This window comes from Anguilla anguilla, chromosome 13, assembly GCF_013347855.1.
Source record: "Anguilla anguilla isolate fAngAng1 chromosome 13, fAngAng1.pri, whole genome shotgun sequence".
NCBI lineage: Eukaryota > Metazoa > Chordata > Actinopteri > Anguilliformes > Anguillidae > Anguilla > Anguilla anguilla.
This window is the reverse complement of record NC_049213.1, coordinates 6,247,359-6,270,257: the sequence shown is the minus strand read 5'-3', so window position 1 is coordinate 6,270,257 and position 22,899 is coordinate 6,247,359. Positions and strand designations below refer to the sequence as shown.

Below are 22,899 nucleotides of genomic sequence, written 5' to 3'. Positions count from 1 at the left end.
CCAACTTGGTGACCAGAAAATCAGGGGAGTTGGAAAAATGTTCATCTTAAGGAACGGATGACAGCACAATTTATGGGACCGTTTTTAATTTGTAGAAGAAAGATTTGTGCTCCGACTAATTAACCAGTGAGTTGGCTAATTAGACAGGGCACTAATAAAACTAGCTACATATGGGTTTTATTGTGAATGTTACCCTCTTCGGCTTGCAGCGTCATTTTTTAACAGCTTAAATGCTGTTGTCTGGTCACCTTCTTCTGACCGGCGCCAAAATGCATGAATAAAATAGAACCAAAATGGAAAGAGCCAGGTCAAGGTAACTTTTATTCCAATGCAGAAAGGGAAGTTCATTTACACTCTCCTCATCCCGTGTGCACCACCCACTGGCAGCCAGTCCACAACTAACACAACTAAAGGGAGTGTAAGAGTGTAAGGAATTGTGCAAATATAGCTGTGAGTCAAAGATGCCTCTTATGGATACTGGATAAGCAAAGTAGGGTATCTAGACAAACACAACTTGGAAATCTTACATTTTGTCTACCAATAATAATAAAGTTGAAATTCCAATTAAGCTCTTGAAATTAAAATACTCTAGTGTGAAGAACGACCAAATTTCTTGGCTCCTCCCAAACATGAAACCGTCTTAAGCAAATGAGATGTGTCTACACCCAAAGGAGTGCACATGCTGTGAAGCAGAGCCTCCACCTGGGCCCTGGGTCTGCTGCTTCGCACTGCTACTCAGCTACTGAAGGAGTTTTATCACACAGTTGACTGACAACTTGGTTTCCTAGGCCTGAATTTGTTGTTGATTTTCAGATGAAAACAAAAACCTGCACATACTGTGGCCCTCCATGATGCATCTTTTCTATGACCTAACAGCTGGTGTTCTGAAAACTGGACATAGGCATGTGATAAAAACAAATATTTTCTTTGTGGTTTTTCATGGTACATATTCAGAACATGGATGATGGGGGGGGGGGGCGGGGGGGGCTCTTTTAATATACCCAAGCCCAACGTGACTCCTCCTTTATTACACTTAAAAGCTTAGACGATGGTTCATTTTAAAGAGCCTGGTGAACCATGTAACAGCACTGCACATTTCGGAGTACGTTCTTCCCGTCAGCCAGGTAAACGGCATACGCAGCAGTGCGGAGTATTGGTATATATTTCCGACAGCCTGGGTACAGGGGTGACGCTAAAGCTTGCACCTAGCACACTGACAGATGTGGAGTGCAGCCGTATTTACACCACCCCGTGTGAAAACAGACCCGCCCCTTCACTCGTACTGCTCGCCTAAGTTTCATCTCTCCTTTATTGATGGTACAGCATGAGCCAAATCTAAACAAAGCAAGTATGAAACGGCAATCCCTGTGTTCACTCCAAAACACACAACGTGACGCTCGTTTGCCAATGGGGCTATTCCCCGTATCTGTCCGATAAAGACTTCAATCACAACATGCAGTAGGAAACAGTCATTCGAAAATGCTGGTGGGCTGGCAGATTTACATGAACCGCATGTGAGTCTGCTGAGAAACAGCCGCTTAAAGTGATAGTTCACCCATAATAAATGTACATTTCTTTCAATATGATGCGCTATACATCCAGAGAAGGTTTTGTTCGTGCCCTGCAAATGACCAGCGATGGCTAGCATTGTTAGCATCAGTGCCTGGTAACAAAGGGACAGGAAGCATATTTGAGAACATTTTTCAATTACATTTTACAAAAAAAAAAAAAAAAAGAGATCTAAACCAAGATGTTTCACTTTCAAGTGAGCTATGTAAAGTTACTGGAAGGTCATTGTGTGCCATTTTTGCATGCAGTTTTCAGCATGCTACCTGCAGGCACACAGACTCCCATTGTCTTTGGGTGTTGATGTTAGCGATGCTAGCCGGTGGTGAATGTTCGTGTAGATGTGTAGAATGCTAAAAGCTCTTCTTTGGATGTACAGCACATAATACAGAAAGGCAAATAATTATACTTGGATGGATTTTGGGTGAACTGTCCCTCTAAAGCCTGAACACCAGGCGAGCCCTTGGCACCCGCATTCACTTCATCTTCTGCACCTCCTGCTGCAGCTTCTGGGCGGCGGTGTTCTTCGGCTCGATTTTGAGCAGGGCGTTCAGGTCTTCCACACACGCTTTGTAGTCCTGACAGGAACAAGCAAACACATTCAGTTTTTTGTTCGGTTCAATTTTTTTTTAAATGAGGCTAATAGCACAGCAATAAAATAACAACTCTAGTGCTCATGTTGAGAAAAAAAAACTCAAAAGCCAATCAAAAGCCTAGAATCAAGACTAGATACTGACAGCTCTCTGATACCTGCACTAAAGAAGCAATTGAACACATCTAATTAATCAGAAACACTTGTGACATCCTTGGCCCTCAACATTATGGTGCCATGAAATTGAGGCGAGCTATAAATAGCGCTATGAAAATTGAGGTGAGCTATAAATAGTGCTTCTACATAGCGAAACCAAAATTTATTAAAAAATACCCTCAAATAAACACTGAATATGCATTTTAACCACATGTGAATTGTTTGATTGCAAATCTAAAATTGTGGAGTACAGAGCCAAATAAAGAAAGGATAAAGAAAAGTATTTGTCACATTTTGGAGCTCACCATATATACAAAATATATTTCTGGAATGGAGACGTATTGGGGAAGAATTTAGGTTTTTACGCAGTTTCACAGGGTTTAAAATGCATGCTCCTGTTTGCAGGAAATATGAATTGTAAGGCCAACATTTGTGCATAAAGGATAATCAGTCCAAGGCAGCTATGGTTTACTCATTTTATGGCCATTGTTGTCTTACCCTCACTCCCCCACCCCAAATTCAAAAGTCACAATCTCACAAAAAAATATGCCACAAAAAGTAACAAATCCACTGAAAACCAGCCCTATATAAATAACTTGGTTCAGGGCATTTACAAAAACCAGTTCTGCTTCCAATTCCATTTCAACCCAACTGGTATCCCAGTTTCAGGTTCTCCCCCACTTGGTAAATTCCAGATTGTACTTGCATTCGATTTCAGGAAAACTAATTTGTCTACTTCAGGACAATGCAGACAATTGCATCCATTCTCACAAGAGTCTATCTGCCACTTCAGTTCATTCTGCACTCATATTCACAAACTGAATATTAAAAAATTTAGAATATGGCAAGTCATGTAAACACAGTATTCTCATAGCCACGATAAACCTTAAAAAAGTAAGTATAATGGTATACCTGGTTATGAGTAACCAGTATAAGACATGGGATATTCATCTAAAAAACAGAACACAGAGTCATGTAAACACCTTATCCAGAATATACACTACACCCTTTCTAATTGGTGGTTTCAGCTATTTCAGCCACACCCATTGCTAACAGGTGCATGCAACTCCATAGACAAACATTGGCAGTAGAATGGGTCATATTGAAGAGCTTAGTGACTTTCGACATGGCACTGTCATAGGATGCCACCTTTCCAACAAGTCAGTTCGTCAAATTTCTGCCCTGCTAAGAGCTGCCCCAGTCAACTGCAAGTGCTGTTATTGTGCAGTGGAAACGTATAGGAGCAACAACAGCTCAGATGTGAAGCGGTGGGCCACACAAGCTCACGGAATGGGACTGCCAATGCTGTAGTGTGTAAAAATAACCTGTCCTCGGTAGCAACACTCGCTACAGAGTTGCAAACTACCTCTGGAAGCAATGGCAGCACAAGAACTGTTCATCAAGCGCCTCACAAAATGGGCTTTTATGGCCGAGCAACCATGCACAAGTGTTAGCTGGAGTGGTCTAAAGCACACCGCCATTGGACTCCGGGTGCCGTGGAAACGCGTATAGTTCCGTTTGTTTCGTTGCTTATTTATTTCATTACTAATTTATTAATGTTATTTGGTCTCATTTGGTCTTCCATTCAGAAGAAGGTGTTTGTCTTGCATACAATCTATGGGTACTACAGACGGAAGGACTCTCACTTTAAGCTGCCTGTGCGCCTGAGCTCGTCTGTATAGCGCCTTCACGTTCACCGGGTCCAGCTGGAGGGCTGCCACACAGTCCTGCACAGCCTCACTGAACATCTTCAGAGACAGGTAACACAGGGCCCTGCAGGGAGGAAAGGGTCACAACACAGCAAAAGACAAGTTACACACCTCGGTCTGCAGGGCAACCACGTGAAACGAAACACAAACATCTGTGTTAGTTCCACAAAGACATAAGTACAGTTGAAAACGCAATTTTTCTAAATGTGTTATTTATTATTCTTTTCTTTTTTTCCCACCTGTTGGTGTAGGTGGTCACTTCTGTGGGGTTGAGTTTCAGGCTCTGCGTGTACTTCTCCGCTGCTTTCTTGTGATGACCCTTCTTCACCAGGGCGTTGCCTTCCTCCTTCAGAACCTGGGCCTGCTTCACGGCTGCGTCTCCTGAGGAATACAGCCGAATCAGCGGCTCGCACACGCCTCCACGCCCCGTTTGTGTGTGCACCTACAGCCGAATCAGTGGCCCTCAGCCTCAGAGTGTGCACCTACAGCCGAATCAGTGGCCCTCAGCCTTAGTGTGTGCACCTACAGCCGAATCAGCTACCCTTAACCTCAGTGTGTGCACCTACAGCTGAACCAGTGGCCCTCAGCCTCAGTGTGTGCACCTACAGCTGAATCAGTGGCCCTCAGCCTCAGTGTGTGCACCTACAGCTGAATCAGTGGCCCTCAGCCTCAGTGTGTGTATCTACAGCCGAATCAGGGGCCCTCAGCCTCGGTGTGTGTACCTACAGCGAAACCAGTGGCCCTCAGCCTGTGTGTACGTACAACCGAATCAGTGGCCCTCAGCCTCAGAGTGTGTATCTACAGCCAAACCAATGCTACTCAGCCTCAGTGTGTGTACCTACAGCTGAATCAGCTACCCTCAGCCTTAGACACCTCTGTGCCCTGTACGCATGATCTCAAAGTACTAGCAGCTCAAAACGAAACAAACGATTTTCACACACACACACACGTTTGAGCACACAAGTATGACCCTGTGCTAGAAAACCAAGTCAAATGGCTAAAGGTCTGAACCGCTCGTGAAAATGCACATTTATTGTTCTATGGTCCCTGCTTCTGGGCCTTTTGGGTATATTTTGTTGTACAATACCCCAGGGATGGGCAGTACTGTTAACGTGTATTTGGATACATGTATTTTTATGGATTTATTTAATATGCAATAGGGGTCACTTGCTTCTTTTTTTTGTATGGTTCATACTTCTGTGGCACCTGTTGAGCAATCAGCACCTCCACCATTTTGGCTCCACACACATTCAGGAGATTTGTTGTATTTTGTGACAAAAATATATTTTAGCCTATCCCTGTAACGGCCCGTTTACCTGGTCTCTCTGTTTGGCAGGTGCCATTCTGTTGTGCGGTAGGGGTGGGCGTGGCCATCTGAGCCGGTCTCTCGCGCACGGCCAATGGAACCGAGGGAATGGGCGGGAGCTTCTCCCGCCACTCAGGGCCATCCTGATCGGTCAAGGCCTTCGTCATTCTGAGTTTAAAGGTCACAGAACGTCAACCACCTTCATCTGCGCAGGTACCAATTTCAGCATTTAAAGGGGAACTACACCCAAAAATTATTATTTGGTACATTCTGGTTATCCTCAGAATAGTTGGTATGACTTGTACTTAATGTCTCAAAATGGCCTTTCATATTTGTCTGCAAATTAAGATTTGAGGTGATGATGTTATTGGGATACCGCCAACTCTTCTTATCATTAACTGAGGTGTCTTTTGAATTGGGAAATAAATGTGTAATAGTGACAGATCTATTGTTTTTTCCGTTTCTTATGTCACAATGAAAATATTTAAGACATTACTGAAATTTGGCCTCAATTTTATGTCTGTTCTAAATGTTCTTCTCTACAAAGGGGGAAAGAGGAGAATTCATATGCAACTGACATCGTTATTTGTGGGTGGGGCTCTACATTTCTATGAGCTACAGTATTATATGTGACTCATTAGAATGAAGTTGGATAAATTATTCTTTTGGTGAGGGCAAACATTAAATAATGATTTTTGACTGCAGTTCCCCTTTAACTTTAATTCTTCAAAACACCTAAACTGTTCTCAACCTATACTTCAAATCAAGGAATAAAATATCAGACTATCATTATTCAATATTCATTTAGCCATCTAAATGATTCATTTATAGAATTATTACATTAATGTATCACTAAATGTATTTAGAGCTGAACCTTTGCATAATGAGACTCAACAGACTAGTCAAGTTCTTGGAAAGCAATTTCTTAGTTGTTTGATATTGAACCGCTAAAATGCAGTTCTCCTACAGGGGGCTGGATAAAAAGGTGCCAGGCTTTAACGCACAACCCCCAGGGTGTTGGGTAGCTACCTGTTGGTCCCATCGTGGGCAGCAGGTATGCTGCAGTCTATCTGCAGCACCGTCTTGTAGTCCACGTAAGCCTGTCTGTATCTCTCCAGGGCTTCATAGGCAGCCGCGCGTCGTAGAAGCGGCTTTATGCTGAACGGAAGCAGGTCAAGCGAGCTGCGACACAAGGGTCAGAGGTCACTTTCTACAGCACATGCATGCAAGCTGTTTTACAAGCCTTAAAGAAAAGCAAGCAATACTGAACATCATGGGCAAAGCAGCAGTGTGAACAATTTACTGGGCTATTCCAATTTAACACGAGTGTCGTTAAAAAAGGGATCCTTTGCTCAAATGAAAGACTACAAGACTAATTTTGTCATAAAAACAACAATCAGCTAATGTTACCATTGTGATGCTATGCTTTTGCAATGACCACACGTTCTTCACATGAGCTTTATGAAACAGCTACTTGGGGGAAAAAGAAAAAAAACAGGTTCTGACAGCAAGTAAACTTGCTGTACAGTATGGCACTATTTTAAAAACCATGCTTGCAACCTTTTCCACGAGTGCTGGTTCTCAATTAAGAAGGCCTGACTGAGCAGTTAAATTAACATTAGTCTGGATTGGATTTCTCCACATTTAAGCTGCCAAGAATTCTTTGTGGAGAAAAATGTTCCATTGGAAATGTGTTCTCATAACAACTACAACTTAGGCCTATAATAAGTTGAGACTGGGCCAAATTGTTGGATGCCATCTACTTTTGTCCTAATCAAACTTCATCCCAGCAGAGGAGGACCAAGTACAGCACTTTCTGACTGATGTAAAATTACTGCAATAATGGATATTTCCAGAAAAGCTTAACACAATCAACGCAGGATGTTGCTGGGTAGGTATTCTCAGTTGTCTATTTTCAGAAATACCACGTTCAAAACGTTGCAAGCTTCCCGTTGTCTACAGACGCCAATCATCTCGTCTTTGGGTATCCAACTAAGAAATTGCTATCTTTAGTGTGCAAATAGTTAAGTTTGACACCTCTGGGCTAAACAGCGCATTTGAGGTAAGGGGTTATGTTTCAGTTCATCACAACCAATCATCAGAACATCGGACCAGTGTCAGGGCCAACTCGTACCTACTGAAGGTAAATCGGCATTAAGTGTCTAATTAGGAACAACTAACAGCACTTCAATTCAGATCTTGCAATTATGGCTGAAACGAAATCAATCTTGCACAGTGGGTCCCTAGGGCAGTTTGAAATCCCCTGTACAACGAACACGCACGCGCACACACCGCAACAACCCACATTTATAACAAAGAACTAAGAGCAACTCAATAAGGTCAAAATAGGACCAATTTTCAATTAAAAGCTTAATCAGACCTAATTAATTGAGATCTTCGCTGAAATAAAAACGAACATGCAAGGAGTTCCCCCAGGACATGGGCTTGGGCTACATTGCTTAAACAACTTACAGTGAACAGTCTTTTACACATCCCGTGCAATTTCCGTCCTTCAGATAACTAGCTGCTCGGTTAGAGTACAGGACACTTAGATCCTCCTGGGTTTTCTTTCCTGTAAAGTCAGTTAACGGAAATAACCATTAAAAAAATCATCATAACGTCGTGATGCAAGAACAGAAACTGAAGGTGAACTCCTTGCTACACAGATCAAATACTACCATATCGGTGATTAGATCGCAAGGAAACCGTTTAACTAAAATATTCAACTTGCAACATATTGTATAATATTTTACGATTATTATGATTATTTAATATTTAGTATTATTAGTGTAATTTATAATGCCAGCTGTCATTAAGATTCCTCACCGCAACGTGAAACACAGACAGCATTCGCCCACCGGCACAGTCGGGAACTTTACCTGACTTTTCTAGAAGTTGTATGGCTTGGGTGTAAAGACTCGCGGCCTCCCCGTATTGTCCGCTTTTAAACGACTCGTTACCGGCCTGCTTCAGCTCGGTCCATGACTGCGAACGACGCTTCTGAGGCATCTTTATCTGTAACTAGCTGTATCGTAACAAAAACGAAACGTCAGGTTTAGGAAGCAGCCGCATTATAACTGTATCCACCCTGGTAACAAAATACAGCTGTTGTGGGCCTGTAATTAGACATAAAATTAGCTGGCTACGTACAACAATGAACAAAAACTTATGCTACTTACCAAAAGTATCTCCACATAAATATTACTGTAAGATAACTTGCGCAAACTAGCGTTAATTTAGCTATTTGTACAAAGAAAACGTCTGTGGTTAGCAAATATCCTTAGCTCGCTAGTCACTCTTGCAACTGCGCCGTACTGCTGTAGCTAACTTTACCTCTTGGTTATAGTTATCAGACTACCCCGAGTATTAGCGATTAGTATTCCACCACTTTTCGGTGGCACAGTGTAAACGCTAGATGTAAATTGTTATTTTTCTCCTCAGAACCGCACGTTAGCCGGCTAGTCTCATTCGTAAGGCCGCCGAAGCCGGGTAGCAATGCGGCGGCTTGGCTGAAGACTGTGCGAAATGCTGCTAGCACTGCCTAGTGTCATCGGTAGGCTGGCCTCTTTCTTGCGCGGTGTAGGATTTCAGTTTCGCTTCTTGCTCAGTTTGGAGTTAAAGCAGCCAAACTCGGTTTCTAAATGCAGACCGACTCATGCAACAGTGAGTAACCCTACGGTAACGTGGTGGCATGGTATCTCTTTTAACTGGCTCTGCTATGACACTGCGTTTTTCCATGGGGTTCAATTATACATCACACATTACACTAGTCTAAAAATTGCATTATTTAGCAAGGGGTAACCCGTGTATTTGGTCAACTAGCGGCGCTATTTAGGTAATGCAGCTTAATACTGGCGGTGAAAAATTACATGGTTAACTAAGTAGCACAATAGCTACAGTTAACTAAACTGGCTGTATAGCCCAGAATTGTAGTCTGACGATAATATTACATTTATTTAGCAGATAATATAATAGCCTGCTGACTTGGAAACGCTGATTTAGGCTACACGTTACTTACGTTTCTTTAGCCAGTCATTGATTGATTATGTATTGCAGCTAACCAGCTAGATAGCATATTTAAATTGCTATTCAATTACTCAGATTCATAGCTGGCTAGCTAGACTAATTTGGTAGTTTCCAAAAACCCATGACCGTAATTGTTAGCTAGCGTGACTTACTTGGCTGAACAGGGTAACCTTACACAGTCTGTAACAGTTATGTATATAATTTTTTGTCGCAGTCTGTCATAACGTCAGTCGTCGCCAGGTCGATAGTAGTACGCGAGCTTGAAACTGCAATAGTCGTACACCGGTTCGTCATAGCTTATTTTGTTGTAAATCCGCTGCCCCGCAGATTTTAGGGCGCTTGTACTTTTGCAGCCATTGTAGGCCTACTTGCAGCAAACCATCTGTTCCCCAACCTGTTTTCCTTCGGTGGTCTATGGTTCCAACCTCTTGAGCTCCAAAGCTCTCAGTAGTGAGGTTCTCACTTAAATATGCGCCCCAATCAGTTATTCCAGAAATTGAGGTTTAGGGGGTAAGAGGCATCTCTTTGGGGCACATCTTAAAATCATCAACGGGCACCATAATCCGACGCTCAAGTGACATTTTCACCAGAATTTATTTTGTGATCAATTATTAGTTTATTGTGCAGGTGGAGAAAAACACTGAAACTCCATCATTATTATACCTTGACAAAGCAGTACTAATAACCATGCTATAACATAAGGCAAAAAGAAAAACATATGTCCCATCCAAAAAAAATTATAATTCACCCCACCGTGCATATGTCTTTATTATGAATATTATTCCCTCTGAAATATTTATCCCCTTCCAAGGTTAGATTGGTCAGAAGTTCTATCCACAAGGTAGATTCTCACAGAAGGACTCTTCTCTTTACCTCAACCAATTTTTTTTTTTTTTTTACCTCATACCGTTTTTTATTTTTTAGTTGAGAGCCATTTACATAGTCTTTAAATACAAGGCTTCCTCGTCAATATTTTTCAGAATTTTTTTTTTTTTTTAAATGCTCTTGAGCCACTGTGGGGAAAAACTGTAATCTCATTCCCTCACCCTTTAAAGGTGATCAACCTTTAAAAAAAGTACTTTAACTATTAACAATTCAAAAAGACCCCCGTGCCGGGTGGAAAAATTCTAAGACTGCGATACAATTAGCCATGCAGTTGCATGTAGTGATGTAGTGCTGAATTTCAAAACGCTAGAGTGAATCTTCTAGAAATTGTCATCTACACCACACTTGCTAAATCTCCTCTAACCTGCTTTGACTATTTAGAGCCCTGCCCATGTCTGAATTAAAATTAAATGGAAGGCAGAAGCCAATTTAGCAAGTGTCATTCGCTTCTGAATATACAGTCTTAATTACATTACATTACATTACAGGCATTTGGCAGCCGCTCTTATCCAGAGCGACGTACAACAAAGTGTATAACCATAACCAGGAACAAGTGTGTCGAAAATGTCACAAAGTTACAGATGACAGAATTTTTTTAAATCACTCAGGCATAATTGGATACAGTTTGTTCCCAAACTCTACACATTAAAGTAACTGCCAAAAGCTGAAGTGTTAAAGTAGTTTGTCTCCTTTTTTCTTGCGCTCGGTATTGCAGTTTTGGCCAAGTGGTGACTTTTCTCAGCCCCATTCTGACAGTGCCAGGTCATTTCGCTTTATGAACTTAAACGCATACCCCCAGTTGATATATATTTCTGAAATAATTACAGAAATACTGTTACTTAAATAATCCAATTTACAAAACCCTCACATGCATGTGCATTTTCACATGGTACAAATGCAGTTATGTCCTTGTCATTTATCAGTTGATTCAAAACGGCAGAACATAGCATGCAAAAATATGAAAAGTATTAAATGTAAATGTCCATGGATAGTCCTGAAATCCTGTCTGTCATGAACCAGTTCTACTGTAGTCATGCTTCTAGAAAGAAGAGGTAGGAGGATGAGAAGGGTATATGTGACCTTTATATTTATTAGTTTGAGAACCACCTACAATTTGCCTATATAAAATGTAAATCACCTTAAATATAGTCCTCTGAAAAAATCACCTTTATGTAAATTAATCAGAGAACTTAATAATAATAATAATATATATCACCATGGTATATGATTGGTTGCAGCAAGCAAACATCTGTCAGATGCCCATCTATCAGTGTCAGCCATTTTGGAAATCAGTCACTACAACATTTCACTAGCTGCTGGACTCCTCACCAAGCAATCCTCATTTCAGCTACCTCAACTAGTAACGCACAGAGGGTGGCAGTGTAGCATAATGGTCTGGGAACTGGGCTTGTAACTGAGTAGTTGTAGGTTGCATTCCCAAGTGGGACATCGTTGTTGTACCCTTGTGCGAGGTGCTGAACCCGAATGGCCCATTGTCAGCACAGCTGTCTGTCTGCCAGAATTTCTCAAATTCAGTTTGCTTTAATTTGTATAGTGCTTTTTGGGGAGAGGTTGTCACTAAGACACTTTAAATAAAACAAATGAGCACTACGTGACATTCATTCATTTAGCAGATGCTCTCAGCCAGAGCAACTTACACTGCGATATATATATAATACACACACACACATACTCACATACTCTAAAAAGGTATGTGGACACAGGAACATCACACCCATATGTACTTGCTGAACATCTCATTCCAAAACCATGGGCATTAATATGGAGTTGGACCCCCCTTTTCTGCTATAATAGCCTCCAGCCTTCTGGGAAGGCTTTCCACTAGATTTTTGGCCAGGTAGTGTACATATAAACCACGGCAAGCCAGCGCTCCTCCCATCCAGCCCTATAAACTGACGGGACTGAGGTAATTTCAGAGGCCACAGCTCCACTGGTCTCCAGCAGGAGCTCCTTCACAGTCTGCTGCAGGAGTCCTCCAGCAGGAGGTCCCTCACAGTCTGCTGCAGGAGCCCTCCAGCAGTAGCTCCCTCACAGTCTGCTCCAGCAGGAGCCCTCCAGCAGGAGCTCCTTCACAGTTTGCTCCAGCAGGAGCTCCCTCACAGTTTGCTCCAGCAGGAGCTCCCTCACAGTCTGCTGCAGGAGCCCTCCAGCAGTAGCTCCCTCACAGTCTGCTCCAGCAGGAGGTCCCTCACAGTCTGCTGCAGGAGCCCTCCAGCAGTAGCTCCTTCACAGTCTGCTCCAGCAGGAGCTCTCCAGCAGGAGCTCCCTCACAGTCTGCTCCAGCAGGAGCCCTCCAGCAGGAGGTCCCTCACAGTCTGCTCCAGCAGGAGCCCTCCAGCAGGAGCTCCTTCACAGTCTGCTGCAGGAGCTCTCCAGCAGGAGCTCCTTCACTGTCGCCACCTGCAACAGCAGGCCTTATGAGGGTCCTTCACTGGCTGCAACAGCAGGCCTTATGAGGGTCCTTCACTGGCTGCAACAGCAGGCCTTATGAGGGTCCTTCACTGGCTGCAACAGCAGGCCTTATGAGGGTCCTTCACTGGCTGCAACAGCAGGCCTTATGAGGGTCCTTCACTGGCTGCAGCAGCAGGCTATGTGCTGGATGCATCTGCCCGGGCCACCAATGCCAGGAAGCCTGGTGTTTGATCCCGGGGGTGGCTGGGGTGGGGGCGGGGTGGGGTGGGTCGGGGTGTATGTGATGCTAGGAAGGGAGTTGGGGTATTGTCCACAAGGGGGCAGCACCAGCCCTACTGACAGGTATGGCCACAGCTGTGGTTAATTGAGTTTCAGGCTCAGGAGAAGAGTTTATGGACTGTTTTGGACTGGCTGAGGTGGTTTTGGGTGTTTCTCCTCCTTAGGGTTTCCACAGTCAAGTCGTTTTTTTGTGTGTTTGAAGGTTTTGTGGGGTTTTATTCTGTTCTTAGGCTTCATAAAAGGTGGTAAGCCAACCTTCCTTTTTGAGTGTAAATCTTTTTAATGTTAAGTTTCTTTGTGACAGTGTCTCCGTAAAAAGTGCTAGAAATGAATAGCTAGAAACAGATATAAAAGCGAACAAAATTTGAGAAATACTAGCAGGCCGACAGCCATGCCAATGGTGGGCCGCTGGTGTTTGCGCACTCTGATGCATCAGCAGCCTGCCAGGAATGATAATGTATTGTAACAGCTCAGCAGGGAGGACTGAATTGCAACAAGGCCTTTGTGATGCTGTGAATTTTAAAGACCACCTCCAGTCAAGGATTCTTACTTATGCTGGTGGTCACCGGTTTATCCACGTTATTTCTAATAATTTTCCAGGCCTCTGGGTCTGTACTTCCCAGTCTATTCTGCTGTCTGTTCTGACTCCTCAGGGGTAGAACAAGCTTACTACCTCAGGGAGGGACATAGTTTGGGACAAATACATTTTTTTCTTGATTTGGCTCTGTACTCCACAAGTTTAGATTTGTAATCAAACAGTTCACATGTGGTTGAAGTACAGATTCTCAGCTTTTATTAAAGTGTTTTTTTTTAACATACATTTTGGTTTCACCATGTAGATACTGGAGTTATGCATCACACTGCTGATAATATCCCAGACAATATGGAGATGCAGATCTTGGTAGGAACAGTGTAAGTTGTGAACATGTGGAGAGAAATGAAAACTGACCTGACTAAGCTGCATGAGGGGTTTCCAGCAGTAAAAATCTCATAAACGCAGCTGTGTTTGGGGGGGAGTGTGTCTCATGGAAGGGTCAACAGAGCATGTAGGCCTGTGAGAGCTGGGACCGACCATCTGTTTGCAGCCGTGCGGGAGGTTCACTCAGGTTGCCCGAAATTAAGTTTGATGGAGCTTGGCTTTTTCGTGAAGAGGGTGTCCGTTTACATAATGGCACAAGTAATTATGTTTTCCTGGTAAAGCTCCAGCGAGGAACAGGAAGTGAGTTAATTAATCTTCTCCTTTTCCCTTTAATTCCTCAATTATCCATTGATAATTGCATTTCAGATTTATTTGTAAACCTCATTAATCTTTGGTTTGCCCTGCTGTGCCTCTTGAGTCATAGCCGTGCTATCAACACCCACATAGGGAGCTGTACAGCCAACCGATATGCACAACTGCCCTCAGTCAGTATTTTACACTTTATTGGCTCATCCACGTAGTACTACAGGAGAGAGCCTGCACTGAAGGGAGTAGAGGCATATGTGTGAAGCACCACCTAGTGTGTGATTTATTTTTATTCATTTTTATTTTACCTTTATTTTACATAACCACATAGGTAATCTGAGAACTCAGTTCTTGTAATCAAACAGGGACAATTTAGCAGGGACAATCTGGGGTGTCAAAATGTATTACAAATGTAAGGAGTTTGGCCAATCAGATTTCTTTGATTAGGTGTCCAGATGGAGAGAGGAGCTAGTTTTTATGTGACTTACAATGAAAGAGAAAGTAAGTCCATCTAAAGAGAAATGAGAGATGGTGCGCATGTAAGTGCATCATCAGGAAGACACAAAATGGAAGTTGTGCTAAAATAGAACCAAAATTTTAAAAATCTGATTTGTTTAGCCACTGGGTGTCTGTGTCAGAAAAAGATTGGTGATTCTGCTTCCTGTTGTCACACTGTGGGAAGCTCATTCCACCACTAGGGGGCGGCAGCACAGGCAGGCATCGTGACCGAGAGAAGAGGCCGCACGGAGTGGAGACTGAGAGAAAGGTACCCACAGATTGTGGAGTGGAGAGGTCTGGCTGGCATGTAAGGATTAAAGATTGGAGATATTGTGAAATTCTGTGCAATTTTTTTTTTACTCTAATGCTTTTCATCTTATTCTTCCATTTTTTTTGAATGCTTAATTGTACATGGAAGCAGTTGTTGCTGCAGCCTCCTGTCAATTCTAAAGAGTTCAGGCAAGCACGTGCTCTCCTCCAAATCCCACAATGCCAAGCGCTGCTTCTTAACTACCACAGTTTGCAAGTTTGGTTCACATAGATGTGAGTTTGAGGAAGACATTTCATATGCAACTTGACAGATGGACTTGCAGGTGCTTCATCAACCTGTAGGACAGTAGTAGCTGTCATCCCAGCTGAAAAAACCCTCCAATCCCTGGGTGATGCTAATGCTAGCTGTGTATTGCACTGTGGGGCTGCCAGCCACAGTCAGCACGGCCTAGCTTCAATCCCAGACAGTGGAACGCATCAATATGCTGAATGTTAACTCTTCTAAAACACTTAACAAGAACACTCTTTAACAATGCTTAATATACAAGATCAAAGAGCAAGACCCCCCTGAATGCTACACAGTTGAAGTTTTGCATGAATACAATCTCTGGGCAAAATAGGATGAAATAAAATGCTATTTAATAACATATACATTTTATGTGCTGCTCTGCTATAGCCAGCACTGACACAGCCCCGATGCAGGTACATGGGCTCAGATTTAATTCTGATAGCAGAATAGCTGATACTATTCATGCACTAGCTATTCTACTATGAGAATTAAATCAGATATCAAAATGGAAGTTAGAAACAATACATGCATTAAACTATAAACAAACACATAAAAGTGTAACAGCAAACCAAAAACATTAGCAAATATATCTGAAGCATTTTACAATATTTTTTTAATAATGATACTCAGTGGAATCTATTTATTCAAATGTAGTTTAATTAATTGGATAAAATACCATAATTTTTGATGATTACAAGTCTGTTAAAGTAGACGGTTACAAAAAACAGAAGCCTACTACTCAAAACACCAACAATGGAAATAATCTCAATATAGGGTTCACGTTTTATCAGAACAGCCCGTGCCAAAACGGATCCTGGACCAGTCAGAGATAATTTGTCTATAATCGTGTCTTAATAACATTTACAAGCTAGATGGCAGCACTGTCTTACAGTCCTTTTACACCTTGTCAGCACGAACAGCTCCACCATCACTTTTCGAATAGCCTGATATAATTTTAATTGCGTTCCTACATTGACGAGCCATAGGCAGCTTGGTGGCTTGCGGGTATTCTGACTATCCTCAAGCCATAGTCAGGTCGGCTTTACAGTAGGCTACGTCCCGTTCGTCAGTGTCAATTACTGCCCAGACACGCCCAACGTGACGACAGAGCTGCTACAGGAAGCACCTCGCGCTCTCGCGAGCTCTGTATGGTTGGTATACTGTAAGATGGCGGAAGAGAATTAGGGCGCAAATGTGGGTAAGCTGCTCTTTCTGCTTAGCTTTGGTGTTTCCTCAACAGCTCGGCCTTTCGGTTACGGAAGGGGCCGACGGAGAGTTGCCTTCACTTCGGCGTCTTTGGTTCTGTGATAGCTTCATGAAAAAGGCATTTGTTGCAGGCTATGTCCATGCAGGGTTGTATGTGAACCGCCATTTTTAATTTTCTATCTGATTGTAAATCGTTTAAAATTGGAAGAGTGCTGGAATGTGCCTAATTTACTAGCGCATGAGTGTGTAGAAACGGGCTTGCACATATAACTGGCTGACTAACTTGCATAGCTACTTGGCTACTGCTTGATGTCTACCCTAGGTATGTAATCTAGCAAAGTGTAAACTTTGCTTGTAGGTTGATCTGTAGCTGTGTTAGCTTCGCTAACTAATTCTAGAGTATAAAGGTGGACAACGATAGCTAACAAATCTTGGCAAGATGAGAGATTTACTGTAGTTGAGGGATGTTTAGGTGCTCCCGCTATTTCGATACTGGGATAGAGAGGAGAGATGGCGTGTTATTGGTAAACTAGTCGGCATATGAAGGTAACCCAGCTGGGTAAAGTTATGATAGTTGCTTGGTTTTCAGTTTTATTAGTGCCACAGAGGAAACGTATGTACATGTTCTATGGGTAATCATGTAAGTTAACTAGTTCAACCATTACTGTCCTCAACCATCAGCTGTGAATCTCCCCAGGGGTCTGTATGGGGAGGTGTATTTGGTAAAATGTATTACTTCTTGGTGGGGAATTGCGTTCATTTCAGGGGTATGTTTTTGGCCTGGAATTTATTTTTGAGCCCCCTCCCTGATTTCAAGGGCTCTGGCCTTTGATACAATGTTATGCAGGTGTCAAAATATTTTAGGCTTCATACAATGTTTTTAAATAAACATGTTCTTCATCTCTTAACAGTTTTGCCATTAACAGCTGATTAAGAAGGGTTTTCAACAAAAACCCTTTAATCCATTATCATGGTATGGAACCTCATTATTTGTGAAAGCATGTAAAAGTAATTAAGCTGCCATTTTATGCCAGTATGGTGGCAGTGGTTCCAACATGTTGCCTACGTGCTCAGTGATTCATCACTTTCTTTACTGAAAATTTGTAGGCTTTATGCAAGATTGATAAATCAGGTGTAATTGTTTTTAAATTTTGCATTGAAATGGATTGGCCTATGTTTCCAATTGGGAGATTGCTTCTCTGAATAACTCACAGTCTGTAGTTTAACTAGTGACAAAAGCAGTCATATCAAATGAACACAGTTGATTGACCTGAATCAAAAATCAAATGACAGCACCAAACTTGCATATTACCCTCTTTAGTTTCCACATAAAACCATCTGATCTTTCCCTTTTCCATCTCGAGTGATCTGAGGTATGATTAAATAATTTTCACAATTATTTTTAGGTCAGTAACCCTGGCTATGTTCGAAATCAGTTTCTCCCTGCACCTTACACCCTGCAAAGAGTGGGTCCTTTGAAGTAAGTGTCATTAAGGTTATTCAGTTCAAATGGCACTTCCTGATGCTTTTAGGGTCTGCCTGTTGCCTAATTTAGTGTAGGAGGGAGATACTGATTTTCATCTAGTGTTGCTCAACCGACATAACTGCTGAATATTCACCCTTCTACTATTCACAGAATAAATTTTGTGTAGTAGATTTCGTCATTTATTTTGTAGCTTCAGTGATGGTGCACCTAACTCCCATGTATGTAATGGTATAATGACATGGTCCCATGATAAAATCCCATATATCTAACTCCTGTTTGTCCACTGTCATAATCCCATGATCATTCATGTACCTTTTCCTATGATGGCCAAAATGGCAATGCCTGCACAACGTCAAAGAAGCATGCTTTGTTTAAATAAAAATAAGAATTAAAAAAATGACTTTTAATTCTGACTTTTGAAGTGCCCCGATGTGAGTGTGAATCGAGTGTTCTCCTCAACCTGCTGCAGTTCAGACATTGCAGGAGAACATCTGCAGACTTGATGGTGGTTGTGGCTTCTCTTTCACGGATGAGAGTCCCTTTCCTTGCAGTCTTGCTCTGTAATTTAGGCCGCTGTTTAGCCTGGCCTGTATTTAATGATATTGTATATTGTGATATTGCAGAGCATTGTGTTCAGACAGGGCAAACATTGAGCAAAATCTCAGATTTATGGGCTGGATGGGCTGTGTTGTGGAGGAATATGGTAGGGCTGACCTGAATGCTGTTCTTTTTTTAAACGTCAAAGCTGCGTTCGCTAGTTTTCAGTGAGGCACGAAAGGTTTGTGATGTCATCCATATCAACTGATTTCTATTTTTATTTGATTATTTGGCCCTCCAAAGCAATAGTTAACATTTCAAGATATCGACTCTGGTGGCAGCGGGCAGTTTTGTAGTACTATGATATAACTTGTGCTTGCTATTATCTTTTATTGATAAAAGCTCAAGTTCAGCAAATAAAACAACATTGGCCTATCAGGTGTTCACAGTACATGTAAGCCATGCCAGCTGGCAGTGAGTGAATGTTTTATGAACGGAAATGGTGTTGAGTGGAACGTCCAGAGGTTGTGGTTAGGCCTACTGCAGCTGCAGATTTGCATTTGCCCAGGGTGTGCTCCTGATTCTTGAATGCATCGGCCGCGACTTCTGGCTACACCATACGTAGCGCCCCTCGCTGCATCTGGAAGACTGTTGCGAATGTGTTGCTGAATGTGTCTGTAATGTGTTGAGAACTATTTAGGGCCCGTAGAGGTCAAGGAGAACCAGAGAAAACCGTTTGGCAACTTGGAACACGCCCCAAAACTCTAGAATGTCTTTCTGAGATTCTCTGTCGGAACAGACTGAGCCACTCCGAGAACGGGAGCGTTGTTTAAGCTTGTGCTTGGCGTAAAGACATTCCAGAAAAGACGCTGGCATTGTTTCCACATTTCACTGAACTAAAATGAGCAAAGCACGAACAGTTTTTGGTTATCGGGCCAAACGGAAACTCCAGCAGATGGTTGGCTACTTATTGTGCGTGTGTGCGTTTAATTTCGTATTTACTGTTTCACTCATTTCCGCCAGTTGTAGTTTGTGTCAGCACCTCAGCTAGGCCTATAACTCTTCTATTATTGAACTGTGTGCAGTTCTGGGCACCACACTAAAAGGAAGATATAGAAGCCTTGGGAAACATACATGGAAGAGCAATGTGCTGTTATGAGTAAAAAGTTGCAAGTAAAAAATAAAGACTGAAGTTGCTTCATCTCTTCAGGTTTTGAGTTGCAGCCTCTAACTGGAGCCTCAATTTGCATTAGAGTTTGTACCTGGAAATACTGACGGTTTTCAGCTCATGGCATTGCAGCTTTAGATTACTAATGTTGTCAGGTTTCCTGTTAAAAGCAAATAAACATTTAAGCCTTTTGCACAATACTTGGACCCTTTAAGAGTTTAAGGTGTAAGATCACAATATGTGATTAAAATGTTCTTAACTGAGCATTCTAATGCTGATGTAACAATCACTACTGGAAACAGAAAGCAGCGGAGTTCTAGAACATTCCAAAATACATATTCTTCAATTAGCCTAACTGCTAAACATGTAAAAGTGAAATATTCCAATTAGGTAGTTAGAGAATATTGGCTTTTTTCTTGGGCGCATCCCCAGCTATTTAACCCTTTAAGGTGTGAGGTCACAAATATGAGATTAGAATGTCCTTAACTGAATGTTCTAATCTCGATGCAACAACCACTACTGGTAATTTGAAAACTGACTTAAATTTTTGAAAAAACATTCTAAAAAAATCTAGTCTTCAAAGGGATAATGATGTTTTTTTCTTTGTTTTTAGGCTTGAAGATTGAGTGCAGACAGCTGTGACGGAGGGAACTTGGCTGAGGATTCGTAAAATGTTCATTGTGAAATCCCTTTGTATGGAAAAATATCCTGTTTTATTTTTGCAACTTTGTCTAGTCAATGCTCATTCTGTTTTCCACAATTCTGTGGCATAATCAACTTAAATGGATGCATCCAATAACTTAGGCTAACTGCCAGTGACTTGGCTGCTTTTGGGTTTGCATTCATGCCATCAGTGTAATACCATTGTCTTAGTGTAGAGGCCTTCTGTTTTTAGTCAGTGTTTGTATTCATTAGCTGCTGTGCTAAGCTAATAAATGTTTGATGATTTTTCAATGTAGTGATTTTTCAATGTAGTGCTTAAAATGGAGGTTAGATGCAATAAAATGATGCAACAGTGCCTTTAATCACCAAGGGAGTGAAACATCTGTTAAAAAAAGACTGCTTGTTAAAACGACAGAAGAACCCGCTCTCCAGACAGAAGAACCCGCCCTCCGGACAGAAGAACCCGCTCTCTGTACAGAAGAACCTGCTCTTCGGACAGAAGAACTCGCTCTCTGTACAGAAGAACCCGCTCTCCGGACAGAAGAACCCGCTCTCTGTACAGAAGAACCCGCTCTCTGTACAGAAGAACCCGCTCTCTGTACAGAAGAACCCGCTCTCTGTACAGAAGAACCCGCTCTCTGTACAGAAGAACCCGCTCTCTGTACAGAAGAACCCGCTCTCTGTACAGAAGAACCCGCTCTCCGGACAGAAGAACCCGCTCTCTGTACAGAAGAACCCGCTCTCTGTACAGAAGAACCCGCTCTCTGTACAGAAGAACCCGCTCTCTGGATAGAAGAACCCGCTCTCTGGACAGAAGAACCTGCTCTCTGGACAGAAGAACCCGCTCTCTGTACAGAAGAACCCGCTCTCTGGACAGAAGAATCCACTCTCCGGACAGAAGAGCCCGCTCTCCGGACAGAATGTTGCGTGCTGTGGGATGAGGTAGTAGTTTGTATAGTTTTAGGATCACACCAGATCTGGGAGATAACTATACAGCCTACTGTCTTTCCCACGGTAGCTCCTTGACAACGACAGCAACGCGGCGCCTCTGCTGTGTAGCGGATGGAGACCTGCGTGTGGCATGCTTGCAATGTAGAGAGAATGTTCCGGAGCATGCTGAGGTGTGGTGAGTGAGTTATGTTGTTGTCGGGGACTAGAATATGGCGCCCCCTACTGGAGATAAGTATACGACTTACTGCCTCCTGCTGCGTGCAACCTCATAATGTCACTTTTCGATTACAGGGGAATGATTTGTACAGTATTATCATAGAACAGCTTTGCTTTTTCAAACAAACTGCAACTCAGACTGCAGGAGTAAGAGCTCCTGTTTTTCTAAAGTACTGTTTTTATTGATTGGTAATAAATATTTTTATTCTAACTACATCTTTACCTATATTTTTATAAATTTAATTTTTTGTGTTTTACCTTCAGGATTGTACTGTCCCATATCTTTGATCTGTGCTTGTATTTTGATTGGCTGTTGTAGTATGCTTGTATAGATATACTAGCACACATACAAAAGAACCCTGTCAGAGTTTGAAATTAATACGTGAAAATAAGCTGAAATTATATTGAACTTTGCTGGTGACTGATATATTGAGCAGACAGCTGTTCCACATGATATAATGTCTATTATTTTGATAAACAGAACCAAACAAGTGTCATATACTGTAGCATTTTCCCAGAATGCATTTCAAATGAGCTCATTTCAGAGGATGCAACTAAAAACTAGCAAAACATGTAGTGCATGCTGGGATAAAAGGAAACACTTGGGTGAATGAGGTATGTGCTGGTATATGCAAACCAGAGGCTAACTTACAGGTGTGGCTCATCCAGTCATTAAGAAAATAACACCTCAGCATGCAACGGGTGATGCATACAAATGGTTGCCTGTAACTGCAGCCAGCAGGAGGTGACCTCAGTGACTTTGATAAAGAGATGACTTTGATTTGGCGGGAACCATGGCGACCAAGACGGCTCTAATCGGTGTCTCCCTAACGACAGTGTCTAAGGTGACGTCAGCACGGAACTTTGAGGGATTAAATTGATTAACAAGAGTCAGAAGAGGGTGGGAGTGGTAACGCTATGATCGTGATGTCTGTGAATTAATTCAGAATTCAGGTGTAAAGAAGACTGTGCTTTAATTCAGAATTCAGATGTAAAGGAGACCACATTCATGCAGAATTCAGATGTAAAGAAGGCTGTGCATTAATTCAGAATTCAGATGTAAAGGAGACCACATTCATTCAGAATTAAGGTGTAAAGCAAACTGCTTTGTTTACCTGCTGTTTTCATGGGGCGACATAGCTCAGGAGGTAAGACCGATTGTCTGGCAGTCGGAGGGTTGCCGGTTCAAACCCCGCCCTGGGCATGTCGAAGTGTCCTTGAGCAAGACACCTAACCCCTAATTGCTCTGGCGAATGAGAGGCATCAATTGTAAAGCGCTATATAAATGCAGTCCATTTACCATTCATACTGGGAGAGTGCAAGCAGTTTCCCAAAAATAGCCTAACAATGCCCCTTTACACTGCTGTTTATATATATATATTTTGTTTATGTTATGCATTTTATATAGGTGTATATAGTGCGCATACACACACTCAAG

General features: G+C 42.3%; 1 protein-coding gene and 1 long non-coding RNA gene across 4 annotated transcripts; one reads left to right on the top strand and one right to left on the bottom strand.

Annotated features, from left to right (window-relative positions):
• Window positions 1–303: 303 nt before the first annotated feature.
• Window positions 304–9,772, bottom strand: tomm34 (translocase of outer mitochondrial membrane 34). Of its 3 annotated transcripts, none has more exons than XM_035387246.1 (8): window positions 9,750–9,772; window positions 8,209–8,354; window positions 7,802–7,901; window positions 6,359–6,511; window positions 5,340–5,497; window positions 4,263–4,404; window positions 3,961–4,087; window positions 304–2,144 (listed from the first exon to the last, which is right to left on the bottom strand). In XM_035387246.1, exons 2-8 carry the CDS (start codon window positions 8,336–8,338, stop codon window positions 2,043–2,045), a joined length of 912 nt encoding a protein of 303 aa, XP_035243137.1. In that variant the 5' UTR covers window positions 8,339–8,354; window positions 9,750–9,772; the 3' UTR covers window positions 304–2,042. The 3 variants fall into 3 exon arrangements, with proteins under 3 accessions (XP_035243137.1, XP_035243136.1, XP_035243135.1); XM_035387245.1 differs by lacking the exon at window positions 9,750–9,772 and adding an exon at window positions 9,508–9,733; XM_035387244.1 differs by lacking the exon at window positions 9,750–9,772 and adding an exon at window positions 8,509–9,109.
• Window positions 9,773–16,273: 6,501 nt separating this feature from the next.
• On the top strand, window positions 16,274–20,656 carry LOC118210589. Its single transcript, XR_004761883.1, has 2 exons — window positions 16,274–16,432; window positions 20,245–20,656. It is a non-coding gene; the product is annotated as an uncharacterized LOC118210589 (long non-coding RNA).
• Window positions 20,657–22,899: the final 2,243 nt, after the last annotated feature.

What these genes read in the sequence shown, in the direction of transcription:
- tomm34 (XM_035387246.1), bottom strand. Translation starts at nt 8,338, where the DNA reads ATGCCTCAGAAGCGTCGTTCGCAGTCATGGACCGAGCTGAAGCAGGCC. An exon ending in TGTGTAAAAGACTGTTCACT is followed by an intron (nt 6,512 to 7,801) that starts GTAAGTTGTTTA and finishes CTTGTGTCGCAG; the next exon opens with CTCGCTTGACCTGCTTCCGT. An exon ending in AGGCGCACAGGCAGCTTAAA is followed by an intron (nt 2,145 to 3,960) that starts GTGAGAGTCCTT and finishes TGTTCCTGTCAG; the next exon opens with GACTACAAAGCGTGTGTGGA.